Source organism: Melozone crissalis, unplaced genomic scaffold, assembly GCF_028551555.1.
Source record: "Melozone crissalis strain CALT ecotype California unplaced genomic scaffold, PUWL_Pcris_2 ptg000023l_1, whole genome shotgun sequence".
Taxonomy (NCBI): Eukaryota; Metazoa; Chordata; class Aves; order Passeriformes; family Passerellidae; genus Melozone; species Melozone crissalis.
The window spans coordinates 20,541,198-20,563,747 of record NW_026535801.1 but is presented as its reverse complement, the minus strand read 5'-3'; the positions used below and the strand labels follow the sequence as shown (position 1 = coordinate 20,563,747).

The 22,550-nt window shown below is 40.8% G+C and overlaps 1 protein-coding gene across 1 annotated transcript in view; it reads right to left on the bottom strand.

The window, feature by feature from the left end:
* Nucleotides 1-9,305: 9,305 nt before the first annotated feature.
* OLA1 (Obg like ATPase 1) overlaps nucleotides 9,306-22,550 on the bottom strand; it is a 92,491-nt gene continuing 79,246 nt past the window's right edge. Inside the window, exons 8-11 of the mRNA XM_054277965.1 lie at nucleotides 16,683-16,823; nucleotides 15,900-15,996; nucleotides 13,696-13,818; nucleotides 9,306-9,827 (exon numbers count right to left, since the gene is read on the bottom strand). Of these exons, the coding sequence (XP_054133940.1) occupies nucleotides 9,726-9,827; nucleotides 13,696-13,818; nucleotides 15,900-15,996; nucleotides 16,683-16,823 (463 nt within the window). The 3' untranslated portion in view covers nucleotides 9,306-9,725. The remainder of the gene's footprint in view (nucleotides 9,828-13,695; nucleotides 13,819-15,899; nucleotides 15,997-16,682; nucleotides 16,824-22,550) is intronic.

Below are 22,550 nucleotides of genomic sequence, written 5' to 3'. Positions count from 1 at the left end.
CAGGAGCACACAGGACACTTGTAAAAGCTGATGCCAGAAGCAGGGGAGGGAGCAGGGCCCTCACAGCAGAATCACCCTACAAGCTGCCTGAGCTCTGGCAGGGCTGCCTTGGGAGCTGTAGGCAGCCTTGGGATCCCACCCTCTGAATCCCATTGCCATGCTAACTCCTTGTATTTTTAATTTGTCTTTGATGGCTCAGACACAAAGTGCTCCTGTATCCTAAAACAAATGTTACAGGTTAACAATGCCTGATTTGTCACAGGAGCACCCCTTCTCACTGGAGAAATGGAAGGGGTGGTGGGATGGAGCACAACCGTGCCGTGCTCATTGCTCCACTCCCAGGCACCCGGCTGGGGTCTGGCACAGAGCCACAAGAGACTGCTGGTCAAGTTACTTCTCCATCCTTTCCAAATGTGTTTTCATACAGTCTTGGAATCAGTGAATGAGAATGTTTCCAACAAGGATACACTGGTTTATTCCCAGCTTGCCCTGTGTGTGTCAGTAGTGCAGGAGTAAATTAGCTGTTTACAGGACCAGGAGCAGCCTGCACCTCCCTGCAGCCCCATTTATGCAGGGGAGAGGGAAGGTTGCCTGGGGCTTACCTCACACAGCCAGGATGGCAGCAGCATCCCAGCAGCACTTTCTGGCCTTCATTGCCATCTTCTGTTTCCCAGAGACATCACCTGTGTGGGGTCACGAGGAGCACACAACAGGATTCAGTACCTGCCAGTTCATTTCCTCTGTTCCACAGCAAAATTACTGCAAAGACACATAATAGAGATTTATCACTGCTGCAAAGGGTTATAGAAATATAGGAGGCTCTCCACCTATTTCACCCTATGGAAGTTTTGTGCCTGCCTTGGGTTATTTAGAGGGGCAGAGAAAGCAAGGGCTGAAAGGGTAACGTCAAGCAGAACCTGCCTGAAATATCTGTCCTAGATTAACTACTCTTTTGTGCTGAAAATGCAAATACAAATAATGAAAGCCATGACCCAAAAAAAAGTGATTGGATTCCTGGGGTTCCCCTGTTCATCCAGTGGCCATCAAACAGTGGGCTGATCTCCTGGAGAGCCAGGTGCCCTTGCCCGAGGTGTGAGGAAGGGGAGGTCCATCCTCTTTGGGGATGAAGCATGGAGAGAGGGAAAGATTTAAGACCCATAAGCCATGGGGTGCTCATGGGGCCTTGCTGGTGGTCCTAATTAAATGTACAATAGATTGTCCTACTTGAAAGGCCAACCAACTGTAATGCCAACACAGCCCAACAAAGAGCAATTAAACACAGTTTGATACCCCATCCCTTCTACACACCCCTATAAAGGGGCTCTCCTGCAGTCCTCACCAGTGCAAAATTGCTCTGTACAGAACCGGCCCTTCCAGGGTCTGATGGCTTCCTATTTGTGAATGGAGGAGAGGTAAAATATGGCCAAACTCCCTTGACCTCTAAAGAACAGGGGACAATTTCCATGAAATGGAGTGTTCAATTGCTCAGCGCTGTCCCCAGGCACAAGGCCCTCCATTACCTGCACCCCTTTGGGTTTATTAATTTCTCATTCCTATTAGTCTTTCTCCATTAGGGGGTAGAAGAGTGGGTTTCACGTTCGGTGGTACAGAACCTCCTCTGCTCTGGAGTCCAACCAGAGGCTGACCCCCTCTCCCGGGATCCCTGGCTGCCCTGCCCGGCCCTTCCCGGCCGTCCCAGCCCCTCCGCCCCTTTGTGCCGCCCCGGAGTGCCGGGCTGTGCCTCGGGCTGCTCTGGCGGTGGTGACAGACGAGCTTGACAGCCTGCCCAGTCCAGGTGACTGAGCATTAGCTCGCCCGAGAGTGCAGGCGCTAAGTAAATCTCGTTCCTAATCCAAATTGCTTTTGATAAGAACAAAAGCTGTGTGCAAATGAATATTTCCATCTTATTTCAAATTCTAGGTTTCAACTGCAATATTAATGCTATTTTACAGTGTAATTTACTTGTAATAATATGTCATTATTGTCATTTTACAGTTTTCTCTTAAAGTAGTAAAGAAAATGTTTTAAAAGGCACAAATAGCTGGAGCACAAATCTCCATTCAGCCTAAGAATCTGTGCTCTCCCATCAGAATGGCACGTAATTGAAAACAATGACATCCCCAATGGGCTAAACACTCCAGTCATTAACTCATTTTTATTTTGGGATAAAAGGGTGTGCTTACAGCTTTTTTCCCAAATAGTAAATATAAATTAAACAGTTCTCTTTCTTTCCCAGAATGGCATCTGCCAGTGAAGCCAGCAATGACCTCTAACACTGTCCAGAAGCACATCCCAGGCCAGCAGCTGGTGTTGGACACAAGCCTCCTCCAGGTGAAGGGTTTCCCACAACACAGCACGTAGAGGTGGCATGCAACAGCACAAGTGTCCTTATTACCTGGTGGCAGGCTCCTGAGCACCATGAGACTGCACTGCTGGGCTGGTAGGAATCACAGAGAGCCCAGGCAGCCTGCAGAGGCCGGGCTGTGTGCGGGGATGGAGGTGCCACAAGAACTGGCATCACTCCATGGAGATGACGTGTGTCACATGTAACTGTATTCCGGCTGCGCTCCCATCCCTCCTGTGTACCTGTGGATGAAAACTGATGCACTATGAGTACCCTTGAGGACAGGCAGAACCCATCAAAGGCTGTCACAGACCTCTCATCCTTCTCTGGAAGGATTCCCACCACACTTCCCCCATCAGAAAACTCCCCAGCCCGAGGAGGTCAAGGCTGTTTGAGATGCAATTGGTCAGGAGGGTGTAGGTTACACAATTGTCTCCTGCAGGCTGGGAGTTTATCCCAGCAGCAACTATTGTGGAGCAGCTGTGAGATTTGTACCACATTTCCAAAAATATGATTTCTCAGTGTGATCTCTGTCTGAATTCGACAGAAAAATATTTAATGGCTGGCAAAACATTAGTAAATAAAAGCAGATCAAGATGATGTTGTTACAATAACAGATTACATTACTATTCCCTGTCCTCAGGAAAACCCTGATTAGACCAAGATCCTCATGGGGTCTTATGAATAAGTCAGGAAGGGGCTCTAATGACCCTGCTGAGCTGCAGCACAGCCAGCGAGGTGCCAGGTGCTCTCAGAAGCAGGCTCTAGCCTGGATGACTAACGGCACTTATCACAGGGGGATTGTTGATTTTCTTTAACAATTTGGGACATATTTTCTGCTAATGTAAACTAGTAGCCAGGAGAATGCTGTCAATTTATAACAGCAAAATCTGAATCTATTCTTAATCCCTTTATTAGTCATTGTCTTTTTGAAGAAGTGTACTTCAGCCTGAATATTCCCCACTACAGAGAAAAGCAACACACTTTTCTTATTAATCTCTGTATGGGAAACTCCAATAGCTGAAGTATCCTTCCACCTTTGCAAGCACACCTAGCATTGATTGCTGATCTTATATCTTGAAATGCATAATTACTGAACTAAGAGAAAATTACTTTTTGCTTGTGAGTGTCAGGACAGCTCTGAATCCATGAATGACTCACCCTCAGGCACTGGTGTTTAATTTATGAGTTATTTATCTCCTTGCACACACCCCAGCACAAACAATTATACTTAGTAATTTGTTGATCTTATCAAGGCTGTTTGATGTTAGTATTGCTACCTCCAATAACGCTTGTGCTTTGAAACTTAAACAGGATTTATAACCAAATTTGGATACTTTGCTCATGATTCATATTACAGAGAAGTTTAACTCTTCAGCAACCAGAGGGGTTTGCATGCACTTTTGAAAGAATCTTTTGCTGACAGGTTTGGCAAGGTGTCCCTTCAGCAGCATGAGAGCCCCTGGTTGGAGGTAGTTCTGTCCTTACCCAGCATGGCTGAGTGTTCCTACCCAGGACAGGGGAAGGGAGCAAGGCCTGGGCCTGGCCCAGAGCAGCAGCCCCAGCCCATGGCCCTGCCTGGGGCCTGCTGGAGTGCCCTGGAGAGCTCAAAGCCCCCAGTGTTCACAGGCTGGCCTGCAGGGTCTTCCCTCAGAGCCTGGCTTGCTCCTGGGAACCCTTTTATGTGGGCAACATCCTTCCTCATTACTGAGCACAAGCTTTATTAGCCTTTAAACTGTGACATGTTTACTATAAATGAAGCCCTGTGAGCCCCTTAGCCCCGTGTAACTCCTCTGTGGTCAGGTGCAGGTACCAAACCTGGGCTGGGTGTGCTCACTTCGTGCTGTGCTGGGGGGCAGGCAGCTCCTCTAGGCCGTGGGGGCTGAAGGTCCTCACCAAGGGCTTTCCCAAATTACCTCACAAACCCTCCTCCCTCCCCCGTGCATGCTGCTGTGATCATTACACCAAAATACAGCAAGGGAACTTGCTATCAGAGGCACAAGCAGTGCAGGGATTTTACAGACTCACAAAATGGTTTGGGATGGGCTGGCAGAGACCTCTCAAAGATTGAATCCGACCCCCAGCCTTGGGCAGGGACACATTCAATTACACCAGGCTGCTCAAAGCCCCACCCAGCCTGGCCCTGAATGCTTCCAGGGATGAGGCACCCACAGCTTCTAGGGCCTCACCACCCTCACAGGGAAAATTTTTTCCCAGTATCTAATCACAAACTCTCCAGTTTAAAGCCATTGTCCCTTGTTCTGTCCCTACATGTCCTTCTAAAAATAATTTACCTTAGCTCTTTTGATTCCAGGCTTAGGTGCCCTGAGGCGTGGTGACGCTGCCTGCGAGCGGTGGAGGGTCTCTACTGTGGCTATGGTGAGGCCCAGTGCTGGGCCTGGGTCGCTGGGGATGAAAACATGGTCAGTACTTCCCCCATCCCCACTCTTACCTAAATAGCCCTTGATGTGTTATTTATCTGCATTTGGAGAAATCCCCATACCCAATTTAAGCCTTCCCAATTCCCCGTTGTGCAGAGTTCTGCCCTCAGGGCCCAGCAGCGCCAAAGCCAAACCTTCCCCTCCCACAGCAGCAGCAGCAGCAGCAGCAGCAGCAGCAGCAGCAGCAGCAGCAGAGCTGCCGAGGGCAGGAAAGCCCCGTGCTCCTGCTCGGCCCGCCCCAGGCTTCCAGGCCCTGCCTTTCCAAAACTCACTGCTTCTATTCTGTTAACTTACACGTCCCACACCCTCTTCCGACAGCTGCAGATTTGATTTGCTGTGTGGTTTATCAGTTTCTCTGCTGAGCACACTCATTTTGCATGTAGAAAATAAAACTCTGCAGGCATTAAGTGCACAGAGCCACAAAGAGCTCTGATGGCAGCACAGACCCAGCCCCGCTCCTGACAGCAAGTGCACGCATGGAGCATTCCTCAACATGCAACACTGCCCTGTGTGTCTGTTCCATGGACCTGGGATGGGCACTACCCATGCAGAGAAGTCAAGAAATAACTGCTCCAAAGACAGCCTTGAAATGCAGAATTTACTTTAAACTTTGTAACCCAACCTTTACACCGTTATTTCAATCCACAGGGATACTGTGGTGAATACCATTACTTTGATTTTTTTTTAAAGCCTCCAGGGGTTTTCCTGTTTTAATTGAGGTGAAACTGTGGAATAGTGTAATCAAACATTTGGAATTAGTATGGAGGGAGTAAAAGCTAAAAGAAGTGATTATTAATTTTACACAATTACAAATTTTTAATGACTTTCTCTGCTTCATCCTCTGTGAGTTGAGTCTGTGAGTGGACAGAAATGGTAAAATTTAGCCAATATTGTTCAAACTGAAAACTTCACCAGACATACTGATTTTTCAAAAAGCAACATTATGGTCCTATCCTGCAGCTGGCAGAATAGATGGTGTTCAAACCACCCATTGGAAGGGGGCATGCAGCATCCCTACATCAGTGAGGACCAGCAGAGCTGTGCAAGGGCAGCTTGAACAAGCCTGGCAGCCACCAGAACATGGAACACTGTCCCAGGAATGCACCTCCCTGACGTTTGTGAAGCTGCAAGGGTGGTTTGCCAGCTTGCTGGAGCAGAGTAGGGAGGGGGGCACAGTGGGGCTGTGGGGACACTTGGCCTGAGCAGGGCTGTCCCTGCCCTCAGCTGGCACCACTGAAGTGCCAGGAGGTGCTCAGCAAAGCCAGCCCAGCTGCAGTGCTGCCACTCCAGCTGCAAGCCTGCTCTCTGGGAAAGGAGGGAAGGAAAATACAGCTAACAGCACGGGGCTCCAAAGCAGGCACTCTGCCATACAGAGTCCTTGACAGGCCCTGTGGGCTGCAAAGAGATGAGGGTGACCTTGGGTGGGAAAAGGCAGATGGAAAGCTGCAGCAGCAGGTAAGAAAGGATTCTTCAGGGAAAGGAAACCTTTAAAAAAAACTGTGGCAATTCTACCAATTTCTACAGGGCTAGACATAGGCAACGAAAGAACAAATAGACATGAAGGTAAGACAGTGCTTCCATATTTTATCTGATATGTTAATCCACACAGAAAGGCCAAACCTGCTTCCCATGTGTTATTAGGAAATGCCTATAAGGACAGAAAATTGTATCTTACACCTGAAGTATCTATGGGTACAAATAGTCTTCAAAAGTTAAATTTCTGTGCTTTCTATGCTTCTTAATGGTTTGAAATGTCGCACCTTGGGGTCCCCAAGCACATCACCTTGATATTGCTATTGATTCTGCCAAAAGCCAACAGTCATAACCCCTTGTCTACAGCATTGCTGTTATTTGACAGGAACATAACTTTAGAAGTGAACGTCCTTGGCACACCTCTTCACACACACACACACTCCCTGCCTGCTCTGCACAGCACAGGACTCTCACAACAGGCAAAGTGGCTACTCCTTGGCTATCTTAGAGCAAACTGCTTCTCTTGGACCTGAGGTGGAAATTGCTCTTGTAACTCCTCATGGGACCAGCCTGCCACCAGCCCGAGCAGCCCCAAATACCAGGGGAGCATCAGGTCTCCCAGCCAACTTCTGCACTCTCCAGATCTGTTCCTACATAGTAAACCTGAGGGGCAGTTTTCACTGCCATCTCCACAGCACTTTGGGTCACTCTCTTTTGGAAGCTTGGAGGCTGGTAGCAGCCTTTTCCCTGTTCCACCAGTGTTTGTGTAACCCCAGAAACATGCCATCGTGTCACTGAGGAACGCCAAGAGGAAGGGTTATAGTACTCCTCCTCCCTTGCAAAGCTCCCTACTCTCTGTATTTTGGACGACCAGTGCCTACAATGTTTTTTCATCCTCCTGCTGGAGAAACAACATGTCTCCTACCCACTGCCACCAAGCCAGTGGCAGTGAAAAGTCTGCAGACAGATTCCACGAGTTTTTTCTTAAATAGCAAACCTGAGTAGGATGGATACATTGCACCTGGAGTAGCCAGTGCAGGTTGAAATGCAAAATAATTTGTGCTTAGCTGAAGTTAAATCACAATTCTATTTAAAACAGAGTGCTTTACATTTGCTGTATATATCTACAAGTTTTAAGGAGTTCTACATCCTGAATGCATAAACCCCCCTATGAGAAACATGGGCTGCACATATTTAACATGGCAGTTGTCACAAGTCACTGGTGATAGAAATAACAGCTTATCACATTACTCTTTCTTTTAATAAAACTCGTGATTATTCTGGAATAATTTATTAGCTTCAGTATTTAAAAGAATCTAGTTGAATAGCTCAAGAGGTAACTATTCAGGCAAATTAATAAACTGAAACATAAAACATTACAGAATCTACATTTTTTAAGATATGGTAAACATTTCAAGTTCATTTTCTATATTCAGGATATTGTAGTAACTTAAAAGAACCCTGTCTACCAGGAACAACTTAGTTTGATTTTTAATTATTTTTATTTTTAGAGCAGGGAGGTATCATGAAGTACACACAAATAAATAGGAACAATTCAGGACCATGGGAGTATTTTGGAAACCAGAACAAATTTCAGCCAGGACAAGAGAACACGTTTCAGTGGGTATTAGTGCAGTAAAGAGGTTACTTGTCTTTCAGCAGCACACACACTCCACTTCTCACTCACCTTTCATTGTGTCTAAAACCCAGCATGAGCCCTTCTCTGGTACTAGCACCTTGCTGACTTCCAAGAGAAACAGGTAGGCTCTGTTTTCTTTTGGATTTGACTTCTAACAAAAGATTTGATGGTCCTAATCTTTTCTCAATTATGTAACATCAAAATAACACCAGCAACAAATACTGGCCATGCCAGGGAGATGATACAAAAGAGAATTTCAAGGATTCCAAAACATCTGACGCCCCAATACTGTCCCTGCTCCTGCCACCATGAAAACAGGAGATGCTCTTTAAAACAAAACCAACAACTACGTGTTGAAGTCATCTGCCCTCCCTCCTTCTCTTTGGTGCAGTTAAAGGCACGATGCCAACAACGAGGCTCGTGGCTCTGGCTGAAGCATGTCTCACTCTCCCAGAAAGGAGCAAGGAGGCTCAAAGGTGGCATCTCCAGGGAATGTCTCCAGCAGGATGCAGCCAGCACTCCCAGTGCCCTGCACACAGCAGGGGGTGAGCTGGTGACAAGCTGCCTTTTCCAAGTTCCCAGCGAGGGAATTTATCACCAGGACACAAGAGGCCTGGCACACCAACAAGACACAGGTAACAACAACATCTCTCCCAGCCTCAACCCCACTGAACCTGTAGCCAAAACCCCCAGCACAGGGGCACTCAGACAAAGCCAGGCTGTTTTAAACACACTAAACATACTGTGAGAAAGGGCAGCTCTACACCTCACACTGAAAGGACAAACTTGGTTTTATCTTGGCAACACCTTATTTTCCTGTTACCCAGAGTGACCAGCTCTCCTTCATGGTTAAAAAGCAGAGGTAAAAAGGCACTCCCAGCTGCAACCTCTTTTCAGCAGAACAACTTACCTATCCAGCATGGTGTGACCTCTTCCTTCACAGCACTACCCGTGTGTGGCCTGGCCTCAAAACCAGACCTGAGAGGACAATGCACAACATCAGTACTACAGCTCCAGCCTGATTTATTAATTTCAAGGCAAGAGTGAAATACTTTTTCGAAATGATTTGAACAAAAAAGCTTCAGTCTCATAGATAACATGATTTTTCTACATGTATTTCCTCTCTCTAGTAAAAATAATTTATGCTGCCATCATTATTATCCTTAGTATCATCTTTCAGTGAAAGTCCATCTACAAATTCATTAACTTTTTTGAGACAAATCATTGGCATCCTAATCTTCTGATTCCCATGAAAGACTCACTTTCAAGATACAATTGCAGCTGCCCCACACTGCCAGTTACTGTATCATACACGTCTTAAAATTCTGTAATCAGCATCCACCAGGTGCCGTATCGCATTCAGCACACCACAGTCAGTCAATACAGACATCCCCAAATACACCAAGGCTGGTTTTGTCAAATGTTTTATTGAGTGTAGACATCTGGAGTACTGTAAAACATGCATTATCTGTAGATTCAAAAAGGAGCAAGCCACATTGTCCTCACTGTCAAACGTGTCAGGCTTGGCATACATGATGGAGATTAATGAAGTATCATGAGAGTAATATGGTTCCCGAAAAGCTTCTACAATTTGGAGTAGGGTCTTAATCGTTTGAAATGCAAAGCTGTTCACATTTAGTGAACTTGCATGTTTGCTGGAGGTGCCATATTTTAATTCAAAACAAACAAGAATAATTTCACTGGGGGGAAGGGAGGTTCCCTAGGTAGAAACTGTATGCTTTTTGTTTCCAGATATTCCAATTCCAAATAAAAATTCATATGCTTTTTGAAGCAGCACAGTTCATTTCTGAGCGAACAAATCTGGTATTCATTTCTTCTTGGGTTGTTGGGGTGTATTAAATTTAAAGAAGATAATATCTCCATCCTCCACTATGTAATTTCTGCCTTGTTGTCTGTATTTTCCAGCAGCCTGTAAATGGAACAGACAAAAGAAAAATCGGTTACTTCATTAGACATTTTATAGTATTTTCAAATGGCAATTATTTAAATACATTTTGGCTAAGAGATGGTAATACTTCAGCTTCAGAGTTTGACAGTCACAATACTCCTCAGTTTGACACCACTTGGTTTGACATATATATAAAATATATATAAAAGTAATTTAGCCTCCACTGGATCTGTAGTGCTTAAAATGCACCTGCATTATAAAGTGGTAGAGCCTGGCAAGATAAAGGACACTAAAACAGTTCCTTTTTTTTTCTTTTTTCTATTTGGCATTCTTTTCCTTCATGTAAAAGCCCTGCAGATGGCAAACACTGGCACAGGAATGGAAAGCAGCATTGCTGGAAAGGGCTCCCGGCCCCTGAGCCGCTGGACACAGGGTCCTGTCCCCACTGACCACGGGGACGCCCAGCAGAAGCCACAGCTGTGCCTGGCTCAGGCTGCCAGTGGGGCTCTCTTGTCTGCCTGCACCCACATAATGAAGGGCTGAGGAGCACAAAATGCAGGCTCAGCTCTTCTGTAAGAAATTTCCTTTAGAAGGCATTTGCTTCAGAAGGACAGAGAGCAGAGCAGATAGGCTGTGAAACCAGGATACAGGAAAAGGCATATGGACCAAAGACATGAAAAGAAAATTCGTTATTAAAATGCTGTACTTGAGGAGAGCAGAAAATAGGCAAGGAATCTATTAAATATCAGTACTTTCTGCATTACAATTTATTATTCTATTTTTCTACTGTTATCTCATTGTAATTAAACCCAGTATTACAGAGGCTGTGGCATTAGGCCTGACAGGCTGGGCGGGAGGTGGTCTGTGGAAGCATTTATCTTGAAAAGTGTCTACAATATGGAAAAGTTGAGAGCTTCTGCTTCAGTTCAATAACCATTCCTGTTTTGAAGTTTTCTCTTGCAGGAGAAAGTGCTTCCATGCAAGACCTCACTGTGCCATTATTCTCAATGACACTATCACAGTGGTGGCATGCTAAGATCCCATTACAGGAAAGCTGTTAACTAATGACCTTAGTTGCTGTAGAACAGATCAGATTAATGGTACACAGTTAACTCAGACACCTTTCTTTCACAAAACCTGCTCTGTAAAGCAACCCATTTCCCCACATTGCTGCCTAGAAATTTAGAGGCTCGATAACCTTGTTGCTACCATTCCTTATTTAAATGTGGTTCCCAGTGATGCTAGCCTATGGAAAACAGCAGCTAAGATAGCCCTAACAATAAATATATACTGAAATAGTAATTGACCTTACCCCACATGACATTATTGACACATAAGAAATAGTACTTTGCAAACGTTTTCCTATTTCTTTCCCCTGGAAATCTATTTAGACTGTAAAACATTTCAAGTTCTTTCCTTTGAAGATCCTAATAATGCTTAAAGTCAAGAGTAATTAGACAAATTGATGGCATAAATACTAATAAAACAGTGCTGTAAAAATCATCAGAAAACATAAGCTGCAGGCACAGGTACAGAAACATTTACAGTTGAATACATTTATTACTCACAAATATTTGTAGAAAAAACTGTCCTCCACAAAGTAACACAACATATTTTTTTAGTACAGTAGTGCACACTATCAGTGTGACATAGACTTCTTCAATTAAATACATTTTGATACACTAATGTAAGTTTATGTATTTTTGTTACCAGTTTACAGTTAATTAAAAGTGACAGTGTTCCTTTAAATTCTCTAGAGACCATTTAATCCATTTCCATTGCTATCAGAAACACTGGTTGAAAAAATCAATACCCATTTGTGAATCTTGAGTATGTATTAAACAAGACACGTCTAACCAGTTCATTTGCACTTGAAAGCAGCCATCTGTAGAAGCCAGCTTTGCCTAAGCAGATATGATTGCTAATAATGTGATATCCCTGTAGACTACAAAGCCCACACAGAGCTATTCAGTGTATAGTTCACAGCACTGGCATTAAATTAGTTATGCTGTACTGGTGTTAAACACACACAAAATCAAACTTAAAAATCGATCAACTTGATAACATACAAAGCAAGCAACTCCCATTACCACTGTTATTTAAGATGACTCCTACAAGCGCCGAAATTTAATTTTGAAATTTACCAGCAATATAAAAGCAATTAGCATTGTCTATGGCATGAAACATTGTATTAAATGCAAATTAGAAAAGACCAGAGGAATATGACACTTTATTCAAAGAACAAGGTTTTTTTCCCAACCTTGACTTTAAAACTGAGTAACAAATGCAAATCTGCTTGTTTTACAGCTACATCATAACAATAAAAATTTATTCATTAAATATGATTTGAGCATGGAAGTTTCATTTCTAGAATCTCACATTGTGAAAAGCAAATAAAAATATACAAGCAAAATACTGATTAATTTAATAGTTGTTAACTGATGTAGCCTCTCAGGGAAAACACTCATATTTGAGCATCAAAGATGATAGTGGCAAAATTTGAATCTGTTACATAAAGTGGTTTCTGACTGCAGAATATTAGATTTATTTATAGCTGTGGCTTCCCTTTACAACTACAACTCTACTTCCCTTTTCATAAAGCAGTTCACATGCCGCAACGAACCAATTATATGGGATTTTTTTCCCTCACTTCCTGGGGTTCAAACAAACCTATTAAAGTCCCGCTGCTCAGTATGATCTTCCTTAGTGATACCACTGAGAATAGGCTGAATTTGAAATCATAGTTTTGCATACCTTTCAAGCTATCAAATTGCAAACAAAGCCGAACCTTTTAAATTCTTTAACACATTATTGTGTGTAGAAACCTTCAAATACTGAGATTGAGTAAATCAAACTAATGTGCTTTGTAATTGCAATTTCATAAAGTACAAATCTTAAGAAAATGTCAGAAGTGCCAAACGAGAAATCAAATGTATATGAAATAAAGGTAAGTTTTTCTGCTTAGAAAGAAGAAGGAAATAACACATTAGCAACGCAGAGAAGAACAGCTTTCGTTATGACATTTTTTGCCATGTACAAGTTCATTTCATACTTAATAACATCAAATCAGATATAATTTGTCAACTCTGAAAGGGCACAACTTTGGGCACCCGAGCAGTCTCTGCCCTCTAGTGTTGAGAAAGCAGATGAAACTCTTCTCAACACAAGTGTTACCACAAAGAAGAGCAGGCTCAAGGAGAAAAGTTTTCCATTAAATATCTTTACTGTCTATTCAGCACATAGTAGCCACCCTGAACGACCAAAGTAAGGCATGGCATTTTTGATTGAGACATCAAAGGGCAATTGAATAAAATACTGAAAGCATAAATTGTAAGATCCTAATTATGCTTACCAGAGCCTAGAAGTAGAACCCACTAATCCTGAAAAAAGGATACAATTTTATAATATAATATTTTCTTAACCATTTGCATCTGACACTTTTAATACCTTTCCTCAAAACAAGATGACACATTTTTAGAAGAAACAGATTTTTCTGTTTCATGTTTCCCTTTAGAAGTGATTAATAAAATCTCTTGCATCTTAAAAACCTGATTTTTCAAAACCAAGTCAGTTTTAAAGCTTATTAAATTCTGAACACAAATATGTAAACAGAGAGAAAAACACCTCAACACATTAGCATTACATTTAGTCTTAGTGCTGACTTGTAGTGCATGCACTGTTATATCTCGGATACTGAAATAGTTGCATTCCTGTCCAGTAAGTTGGTGCATCTGAACTCTTTCTTAAGTAAAAGATGAAAATGGATTTTGATCAATTGCTAGAAGTGACTGAAGATTCACTTAGCATTAAGAACTTTTTCCAGTGAAAATTCAGATTTGAAATGGAAGAATGGCACATTTGGAGGGAGAAGAAAAAGTGGGGAGCTCACCTTGACAGCAGCCTCTGAACCTTCTCCTTTAAAATCTTCGTATTTCATTACTTCAGCCATAATGAATCCCTTTTCAAAATCTGTGTGAATCTTCCCGGCTGCCTGAGGAGCCTTCGTCCCTTTCTGTCAAACGAAAGACAAGAAGAAAATTAATTGCATTTAAGAAGATTGATTGCAGGAAAGAGGTTTCTTCTTTTTTATATGCTTTAAGGTTCTGCTGAAACTTTGTTTCATATCAGCTAAAATGCCACACATGCAGCTGGGCGATGCTCAATACTGGGACACAGACAGTGCCTTTGCCACAGATAAACCAACTGACATTAAAGAACAGCAGCTTTGTTTTTCCTAATAGCTATCAACAGCAGTATTGATTTTAGAAGCTATGACTGTGTTTTGTTGTGAGATTTGCTTCGACCTCTAGCTTTCTACATAAAAAGTGAGGAAGATAAAGATTTTTAAATAACTTTAAAATCTGAATTACTCAAGACTTTCACTTACATCTAAATAATTTCAATTAAAGATAACATTCATGGCGAACAACATTTGCAATGAGAAATGATGTATGGATGTCAAGCCGTACACATTAGCTTATTTTTATTTCAGAACAATTTCAGTAAGTTTGATATAGAACAAACTGAGTATTCTTACCAAAACATCAACAACTGAATCACTAAAAAATAAAAAATCACCGACAACTATACAATAATTTAAGCTTATGCAATAGAGGAGAATGCATTATAGCTGCATGCTTCAAATTACAAGGACATACATTCTGTGCACACACAACCATGGAGAGAAATTTGAGCAATAATGGTGACCTAAAGGCTGCTTAATAAAGCATGTTAAAGTGCTAAGGAGTCTGACACTGTAAAGCACAGTTTTTACAATAAAAGATGTATTGGGTTAATATGGCTACTCACTGATGCTTACCTGACTAAGTATCTTTGCACATTAAATCAAAGATACTCACAATCAGTCTTAAGATAAACCAGCTTTCAAATTCTCTAATAAAGAGCAAGCACTTCTACTGAAAAAAGTGGAATTTCACAATATGCTTTTTTTGAAACTATGGCAAGAATCAGAACAACAAAATCCTGCTTTTATATTATTTTGGTTGCTGTTTCAGGGACCTTAGCAAGCAGCTATCATGTAAACAGAGATGAGGAAAAAAAAGCTAAAAAAACCCCACACATGCTTTTAAGAAAATAAGTTTAACGTGCTAAAACACATACACAAACATCTGTAGCAGTACTATTAAAAATATAAATTTACAGGAAATTATGTTGATTAATGAAAACAAATTAATTCCAGTGAATGAAATTAAATACAGCACTGAAACTCATTGCACAGCCCTAAATACACTGATGCAAAAAATAGAAGCTCAAAGACTGAACTGCACCTCCAAAAGTTGATGTTGCTGTAATTTCTAAGGTAAGAGCTTGCAACTGTACACATTCCAAAATATTTGTTCTATATTGATCTTTATATTGCAACATATTTACGTTCGAAGGCAAACCATTACAGCTCAGCTCTTACTGTCCTCTGGGAATAAAGCGAATAAATCAGTTGATGTCTATGGCTATAACTACTCTACATCAATATTTAAAATACATAATATTGTTTTAGACATTACATAAGTTCCCAGATAAACATATAAAACTACCAAAATAAACTAGGTCTAAATACTAAAGTCAGTAAAAGACCTGAATTACTGCACACTGATTTTAGGATTTGGAGCCCAACTGTGTATCCACGAGGAATATAATGACGTTATATTGCTTTTATTGCTAAAATGTAATCCCAGCAAAGCACAGGAGGAATGAACCATCCGCAACCCAAACAAACTTAGTGAATACAAAATGAAAAGCAACATCAATTTCACTGCAGACAAACCCAGTCACACAGATTAAGCAAGCACAATACTGGTACGTCTTATCTCTGACCACAGGAGGAGGGTAGACAGATTCTACAGGATGAAGAAATTCAGACTATGTAATAGGCAGAATCAATTGTTACCTGCCTCAATCAATGCAGCTCCACTTTCACTGTTCAGCAGCTCACAAATAATTAAAGTTATCCTGGACAAAAACCTCATCTGTAATGACTAGCTAACCGCCACCATGACAAACTTCAAAGTCAGTGATATCAATCTGAATTCAATAGTGTGGAACTGGATATAGCTGATGAATAAGTATGAATCTTACCCTGATGGTCCATGCACGCACTTCATCTGGGCCTGCAGTGAAAAAGTATTCTAGTTGGAGTGCTGCATATCCAGCCTTAATGATCTTTGCTAAAGCACTGAAAAAAAAAAAGGGGGAAGGAACCCAATTCATTCAGCACATACACATGAAACAGCTAAATGCGCCAAGTAATCAATTTACGTGGAAAGACATCACATATTTTGAAGATATCAAGTCTACTTTTGAACAGAGCAATAATTGCAGTAGCCTTTTACTTTGAACTCTCCTCAAAAGAAATACTTTTTTACTTCAAAATCATAGATAGCATTTTGATTTGTTTATTTGGCAACCTACAGAAACATGGGATAAATATAAATCACCCTATCAGGCAGCACTCTTGTCTCATGCAATTTTCACGACTCCAGGTCATGAAAGCGTATCTGTTTGACTGAAATTCAATATTGAAACAATTTATTATAGTTCCTCAGAAAATTATGGCAAAATTTTCTCCACTGTCCTTATTCCCCATAGATAACGAAACAGTTTTGGTGATCATTCCTTCTCAAAAATATACATAACTAATACCTATGTTATAATTAAAACACTGTACAGAGATGACAGATGACAGTTAAAAACTTAATTTAAAATAAATCTTTTCACTCTGTCTCATGGTAAAGAAAGGAGAAGATTCTCTCTTTATAATGGTAATTACTCTGTCATTTATTATTCTATCAGCGCAAGCAATTAAATTACTGCAAGGAAATAGTTGATAATAAAGTGTAGGGAAAATGAATGCTAATTAACCTTTGTGTCATGTTCTCTTCCAGATACTTCTGTTTCTCCTCAGCACTCATATCTTGCAACTTGAGTTCCAAGGCCCCACTAAAAGGAATGACCAAAGCTCCTGGGTCGTGCTTGTCCACCCACTCTTTAATTTTTATCAACCTGTAGACAACAAAGGGCACAACATTATCTTGTAGTGCATGCATGGCTGTACCACATTCATTATTATCAAGTAGCACATACATATTCATAAGAATTGCACGGATTTATGATGCCATCTTTTTGTGTATTGCTTTCCAAGGTCAAGGCATTAACAGGCAGCAATTGCTTCAGGTGTACTCCATTAACATTTCACTGTTTCCTGGTTTCTGTTTGGCATTTAATCTACAGAAATAGGCATAATTTGGGACAATAACTAGGTGTTTGGTAGAGGTTAAATACTTGCAATCTAAAAAGTGAATAAAACTTTCTGAGAGAAAAATGTACTTCCAAGAATTATATTTATCAAATGTGGTAAAACTGAGGGCCTTCAGTTTTTCCTGACTTTTTTTTTAATTAAAAAAAAAAGGCATCTCAGTAGCTAAGACTGCTGATATTAGCAGATAGGAAAGAACACTACACTCCTATATAGCAAGCTGCACATGCTTTTTCTGCATATGGATCTTGGAGTATGCCATGGCTGATCAGCACAGTTCCATGTTTCTATTGGTTTTTCCCACCTTTTTACTGTTGTCCCAGGACAAAGCTTCTGCCTTCTATACTACGATTATTTTTAAATAAAGAAAAAAATTCCTATTCATCTTCAGTAACTGGCAGCATTTACAATAGCTTGCTATGCATAATTTCTTTTAGTTGAATGAAACAACAAATTTGGAGCTAAAAACTCAGTGTTAGTTTTTGAATGTTAATTACCCTACTGAAGTAAACAAAACTGGCAGCCTCCTGGCAGCCAGGAGGGTCAGGTGTGTCCTGGGGTACATCAGGCACGGCATGGCCAGCCAGGCAAGGGGTGTGATTGTCCTGCTCTGCTCTGGGGCAGCCTCACCTCCGGTTCTGGGGGAAGTTTTGGACATCACAATGTAAGAAGGCTATAAAGGTCTTAGAGGCTATCCAAAGGAGGGAAACAGTGATGGTGAAGGGCCTTGAGGAGGAGCTGTGTAAGCAGCAGCTGAGGTCACTGGGCCTGTTCAGCCTGGAGGGGACTGAGGGGAGACCTCACTGCAGTTACAGTTTCCTCTGAGGGGAAGAGGAGGGACAGCACTGATGTCTTCTTTTGGTGACCAAAGAATGAGGGAATGGCCTGAAGTGGTGTCAGGGGGAGTTTAGTTTGGGTGTTCGAGAAAGTTTCTTCACCCAGATGGACAATGCTCTCAGGCACATGGTGTGACTCTTGGGGATGGTTTTGTGCAGGGTCAGGTGCTGGACTCAATGATCCTCATAGGTCCCTTCCAAATCAGAATATTCTGTGATTCTGTGAAAACTTTAGAGCAGTAGATGGTGTTTAAAAAAATCTTTAAACACAAGCATCATATTCATGACTGCAAGTATTTATTGTAAGTTTAAGGGAGACATTTATAAATTACCTGGGAGGAGTTCACTACTGTTAATAGGATACTATTTCTAAACACGTAAGAATGGTAAGAATGACAGCTCTATCCTCAGCAAGCAAACACAGGAGCCATGGGAATACTTCCTGTACACAAATAATGGAATCATAAAACACAGCACTTTGGGTGCCAGCAATGTTTCAGACCTGAAGCACAGGGCTTTATGCTTGCCGAGTTCTTTTTCTTAGTCCTGCTAATCTGTAAGATTTAGACTAAGGTTTTAGCTGCTATTATACTAAAGTGCTTTGAAACTGTGGCCTGCAAACCTTTAAATAATCAATGCAAATGTCACTTCAGAAAAAAATGAAGTCAACCACAAGTTCATCAACACACATTTGTCAGAGAAAATAGCAGGGGATCAGAGCTATTATGAGATTAAGTGCATGGCCGACTGAGTAGGGTTTTAGATGGTACAAAGAATATAGAAGTTCACTCAACAGTTTTCACACATTTGTTATATAAGGATGGTCTTCTATCATTTACTTATGTAAATACCCCGTCAATGTTCTTCAATCCTCATTATACTAATCTTTTCCTGCCTCCAGTTATCCAGTGAAAACAGAGTTTGGTATCCAGGACTGATACTGAAACAATACTGACTCCAGAAACATCTGAACTGCAAATCACAATTAAGGTGTGTTTCTCAATGGGAGATCTGACACTTAACAGCATTTCTAAAACTAACATTTGCAGTTAACTAATTTATTTTGGCTAACAAATTGGGTGTCAAAGTTCAGAGCTTATAAATGCCATCATTTCACAGAAAATATGTCTCAAAATGAATCTACGATTCATGAGTGTACTTCGACACGTGCATACATCCTTTATAGATGGGGTTTTTTAAGGAATTACCTAACACTGGTCTCCAGACTAATTAAATAATGTGCCACTTGAAGAAAGATGGAATGAAATGTGTAAACCTGAAAAAGTGAAATGAGCATGAAAATAATGTCAAAAATTTGATTCAAATTCTGTTTGGTAAATATGGTCATCATAACTAATAAACTAAGAACTATTGTGGAACAACAAGATAAGAAATAATTACTTTGGCTAAAACACCAATTCAGAATAATAATAGTCTTAGACTGTCATTTTAACAGCTTTTCTATTGAGTCCTTAGAGGGATTATTTGCATTCCTCAGGTATTCTATTGTACGATTCAGATGAATAAAGACTTACAAATCATTCCTCTACCGCCAGTGTGAGACTTTGATCCAGTGAATACACCATTGTACCTTAACTATAATTGGCAAAAAACCTGACAGTGTAGAGCATCACAAGCTTAATAACAAAGGAGAATATCTCAAAGTGTTGACAGACGATCTTCATAATGCAGGAGCAAAGCTGGTACATTTTACCAATAAATGAGCCCTGAGGTCTAAAGGTCTCTGAAGTGACTGACATCAGACCTGCTACAGCCTCTCCAAAAGAATAAGGTAGTGCATCCCACTCGGTACAGTCAGGTTCTCTGCCCGAGTCTTTTACTTTTGTGACTTTCAGTGTCACAGGAATTACTAAAAAGTACCAAGGAATTCCCGTAAATGTGATCAAAATAAAGAAAATACGCAAAAAAGTAAACACTCAAATATAAATATTGATGTATTTCTAATTCACATTTTCCCCAAAGTAGAATGCTTAACTAATAATCAGTAAAATAATAGTGCATGTTTGCCTTCCTGTTACAGATAACCAAGTGTGCCAAACAGATCAAAATGGTCTTAACAAATGGTAACAATTAATGTCATAGTCTGTTTTATTTGAGCACATAATTTTTCCAAAGAAAATTATGTATGTCTCTAAAAGGACAGCAATAGTACATTCATTCTGGGCCTTTAAGATAAGCAAATTCTGGAGTATCTCTCCATTATTTCATGCTATACTTGAAAATGAATAATGACAAGTATTGGATTTTATGCTTAAAGACTTTTAATACTTGAAAACTGCCACTGCATGCTAAAATGTAACAAAATGAAAAATAAAAAACCAAAAAGTAGAACTGACAGCACCAATGACCATGATTAACAGCTGAAACTACTTTAAGAAATGAGGAACTGCTTGAGATGAAAACCCTTCTTTACAAAGTAAACCAAAAACTAAGTGAAAACAGCGTAAGAGAGTGGGATTTCTGCGACATCCAACAGACTTTCCCGTCTGGGGTAGCTTGGTTCCTCCCTTCCCTGTGGAGAGGAGTGTGCCAACAGCAACTAGAGAGGGCGCCACAATTGAAGTCTGACTGATGGCAGAAAACAGACAAAATATATTTTCTGGAAAAAAAACCACAGACTCAAGAGACAGCAAGACATCCATTCACTCTGTGATGGCAAGCAGAAAAGCATATTATGACTGTGTAAAAGCCTGACACAAGAACAAAACGAAGGCAAGTGCAAAACCAGACCTCATCAACTTGCAAGTGAAGGCAGCACACTCAAATTTCTGATCAGGCAGCACATTAAAGAGGAATTCAGATGCTCATTTCCACCTAGCACTGAGACTGTTGTTTGATAAGGACATAATGAGTATCAGCAGCATGATCAGTATTTCCAGTAAACCACAGGGGACAGTGACTTCAAGTGCAGACAGATCAGGACAACTACCAGAGTTAACTCCTGATACTAAATCAGGATGCAAAAGACCTTGGAGAAAGGTTTAAAAATGATGGCACTCACTGAAAGGCCAATAAGCAAAGAACACCAGAAATGGGAGCTGTACAGAAGGGGGTGCCTTCACTTTAAAATGGGGATGCTTACTGAGGCAGAAAAAACCAAAACCTGCAGCCAACCAAAATAAAATGGCATAAAAGTTGCAGAAGGTATATTACCTACAAATCAATATTTGAGAGAGTTTCACATGAGAGATCCAGCTGGGAACAGAGACAGAGTTCAGATGGAAATCTGAACTAGTGATGGAAGAGAGAAGCTGCAGAGAAAGCTTAAGCTCAGTGGACACCTGCAAGACAAGATGATCTGAAAACCTGACCCCTGAGAAGGAAGGTGATTTGTGAAAGTATGCTTTTGTACAAGCAAGACCAAAAAGCTAATGGAAGAGAAACAAGTGTTTTTCTGTTCTACACCTGAACTATGAGTGAAACCCAGCAGAAACAAAAGAGCACGGCAGGGAAAAAGAAAATATCAGGCAGCACAAGAAGGAAAGAAACAAATGTAGGTAAGATAAAACTAAATGATCAAAATTTACAAAAGACTAGAAAAAAGATCCACAGATAGGAATGAGAATAAGAGGACTTAGAAATTCCAACAGGCTCTTCCTGCTGGCAGTTCTGCACAATGCCAATTTTTAAAGGCTTCTAAACTCAATCTGTTGAGTGCTTGCTCCCTGTTGTTGAAGTTTTCCATAGGTGGAGCCTAAGCCACCTTTATTTTAGTTAAACTGAGCCTATAGACTGTGGATCAAGAATATACACTCCCTATTTAGATCTTAAAATTTTTAGGCAGCTTTTGAGCTTTCCTTGTAAGCCACATATTAGTTCAACTTTGAACCTTTTTGTTCGGACTCTCTTCAATTGGTCTATAAGTTTCTGAAAGCACACAGTACCCAATGCACTTCTCAGAGTTTTCAATAATAATATGTTATAAACATTAAAAAAAGCTAGAGGATTAACTCATTTTTCAGGTGATTTTTCTGTTTATTAAACCCAGTCTAGCATTTGCTTTTTTTTCTGACAGCACTGCAACATTATCTCATGCTCAGGTTATAACTTATTGAGTGACCCCATTTGACTAGCTATTTTTAATACTATGTTTGCATAGTTAATTATTCCTGTATAAAATCCTTCTCAGGAGCTACACCATGGCTATTTTTTCCTAATGATTTCTTCTGTTTCTTGAGATGCTCCTAAGTTCTAATTACACATATGTGGACATCTCCTAGACTGGGGGTCATCCAGAGATTTAACAAGAGTGCTCATCATCCAGCTCATTAATGGAAATACATAACAGCATTCAACCAGTAGCTGCTTCTGCAGGTTTCATAATGTGATATTCTTTGTTGGGAAAGTGTACCACTGATAACCATGCTCTGTGTATTATCTTCCAACCAGTCTTGCACATTCAACTTCCAGTAGTTTCGATCCAGCCGGTATTTCCTATCTCGTTCATGAGAATGCTGTGAGGCACTGAAACCTTTAAAGGCTTAATAAAAATCCCAATTTGCAGTATATTTTTTCACTATATGCAAGACTGTTACATTTACCACAAACAAAATATTAGACTCATCTGACAATCTAGACAAGTAATGAACTGTCAACATGAATTTGTGAAGACAACTG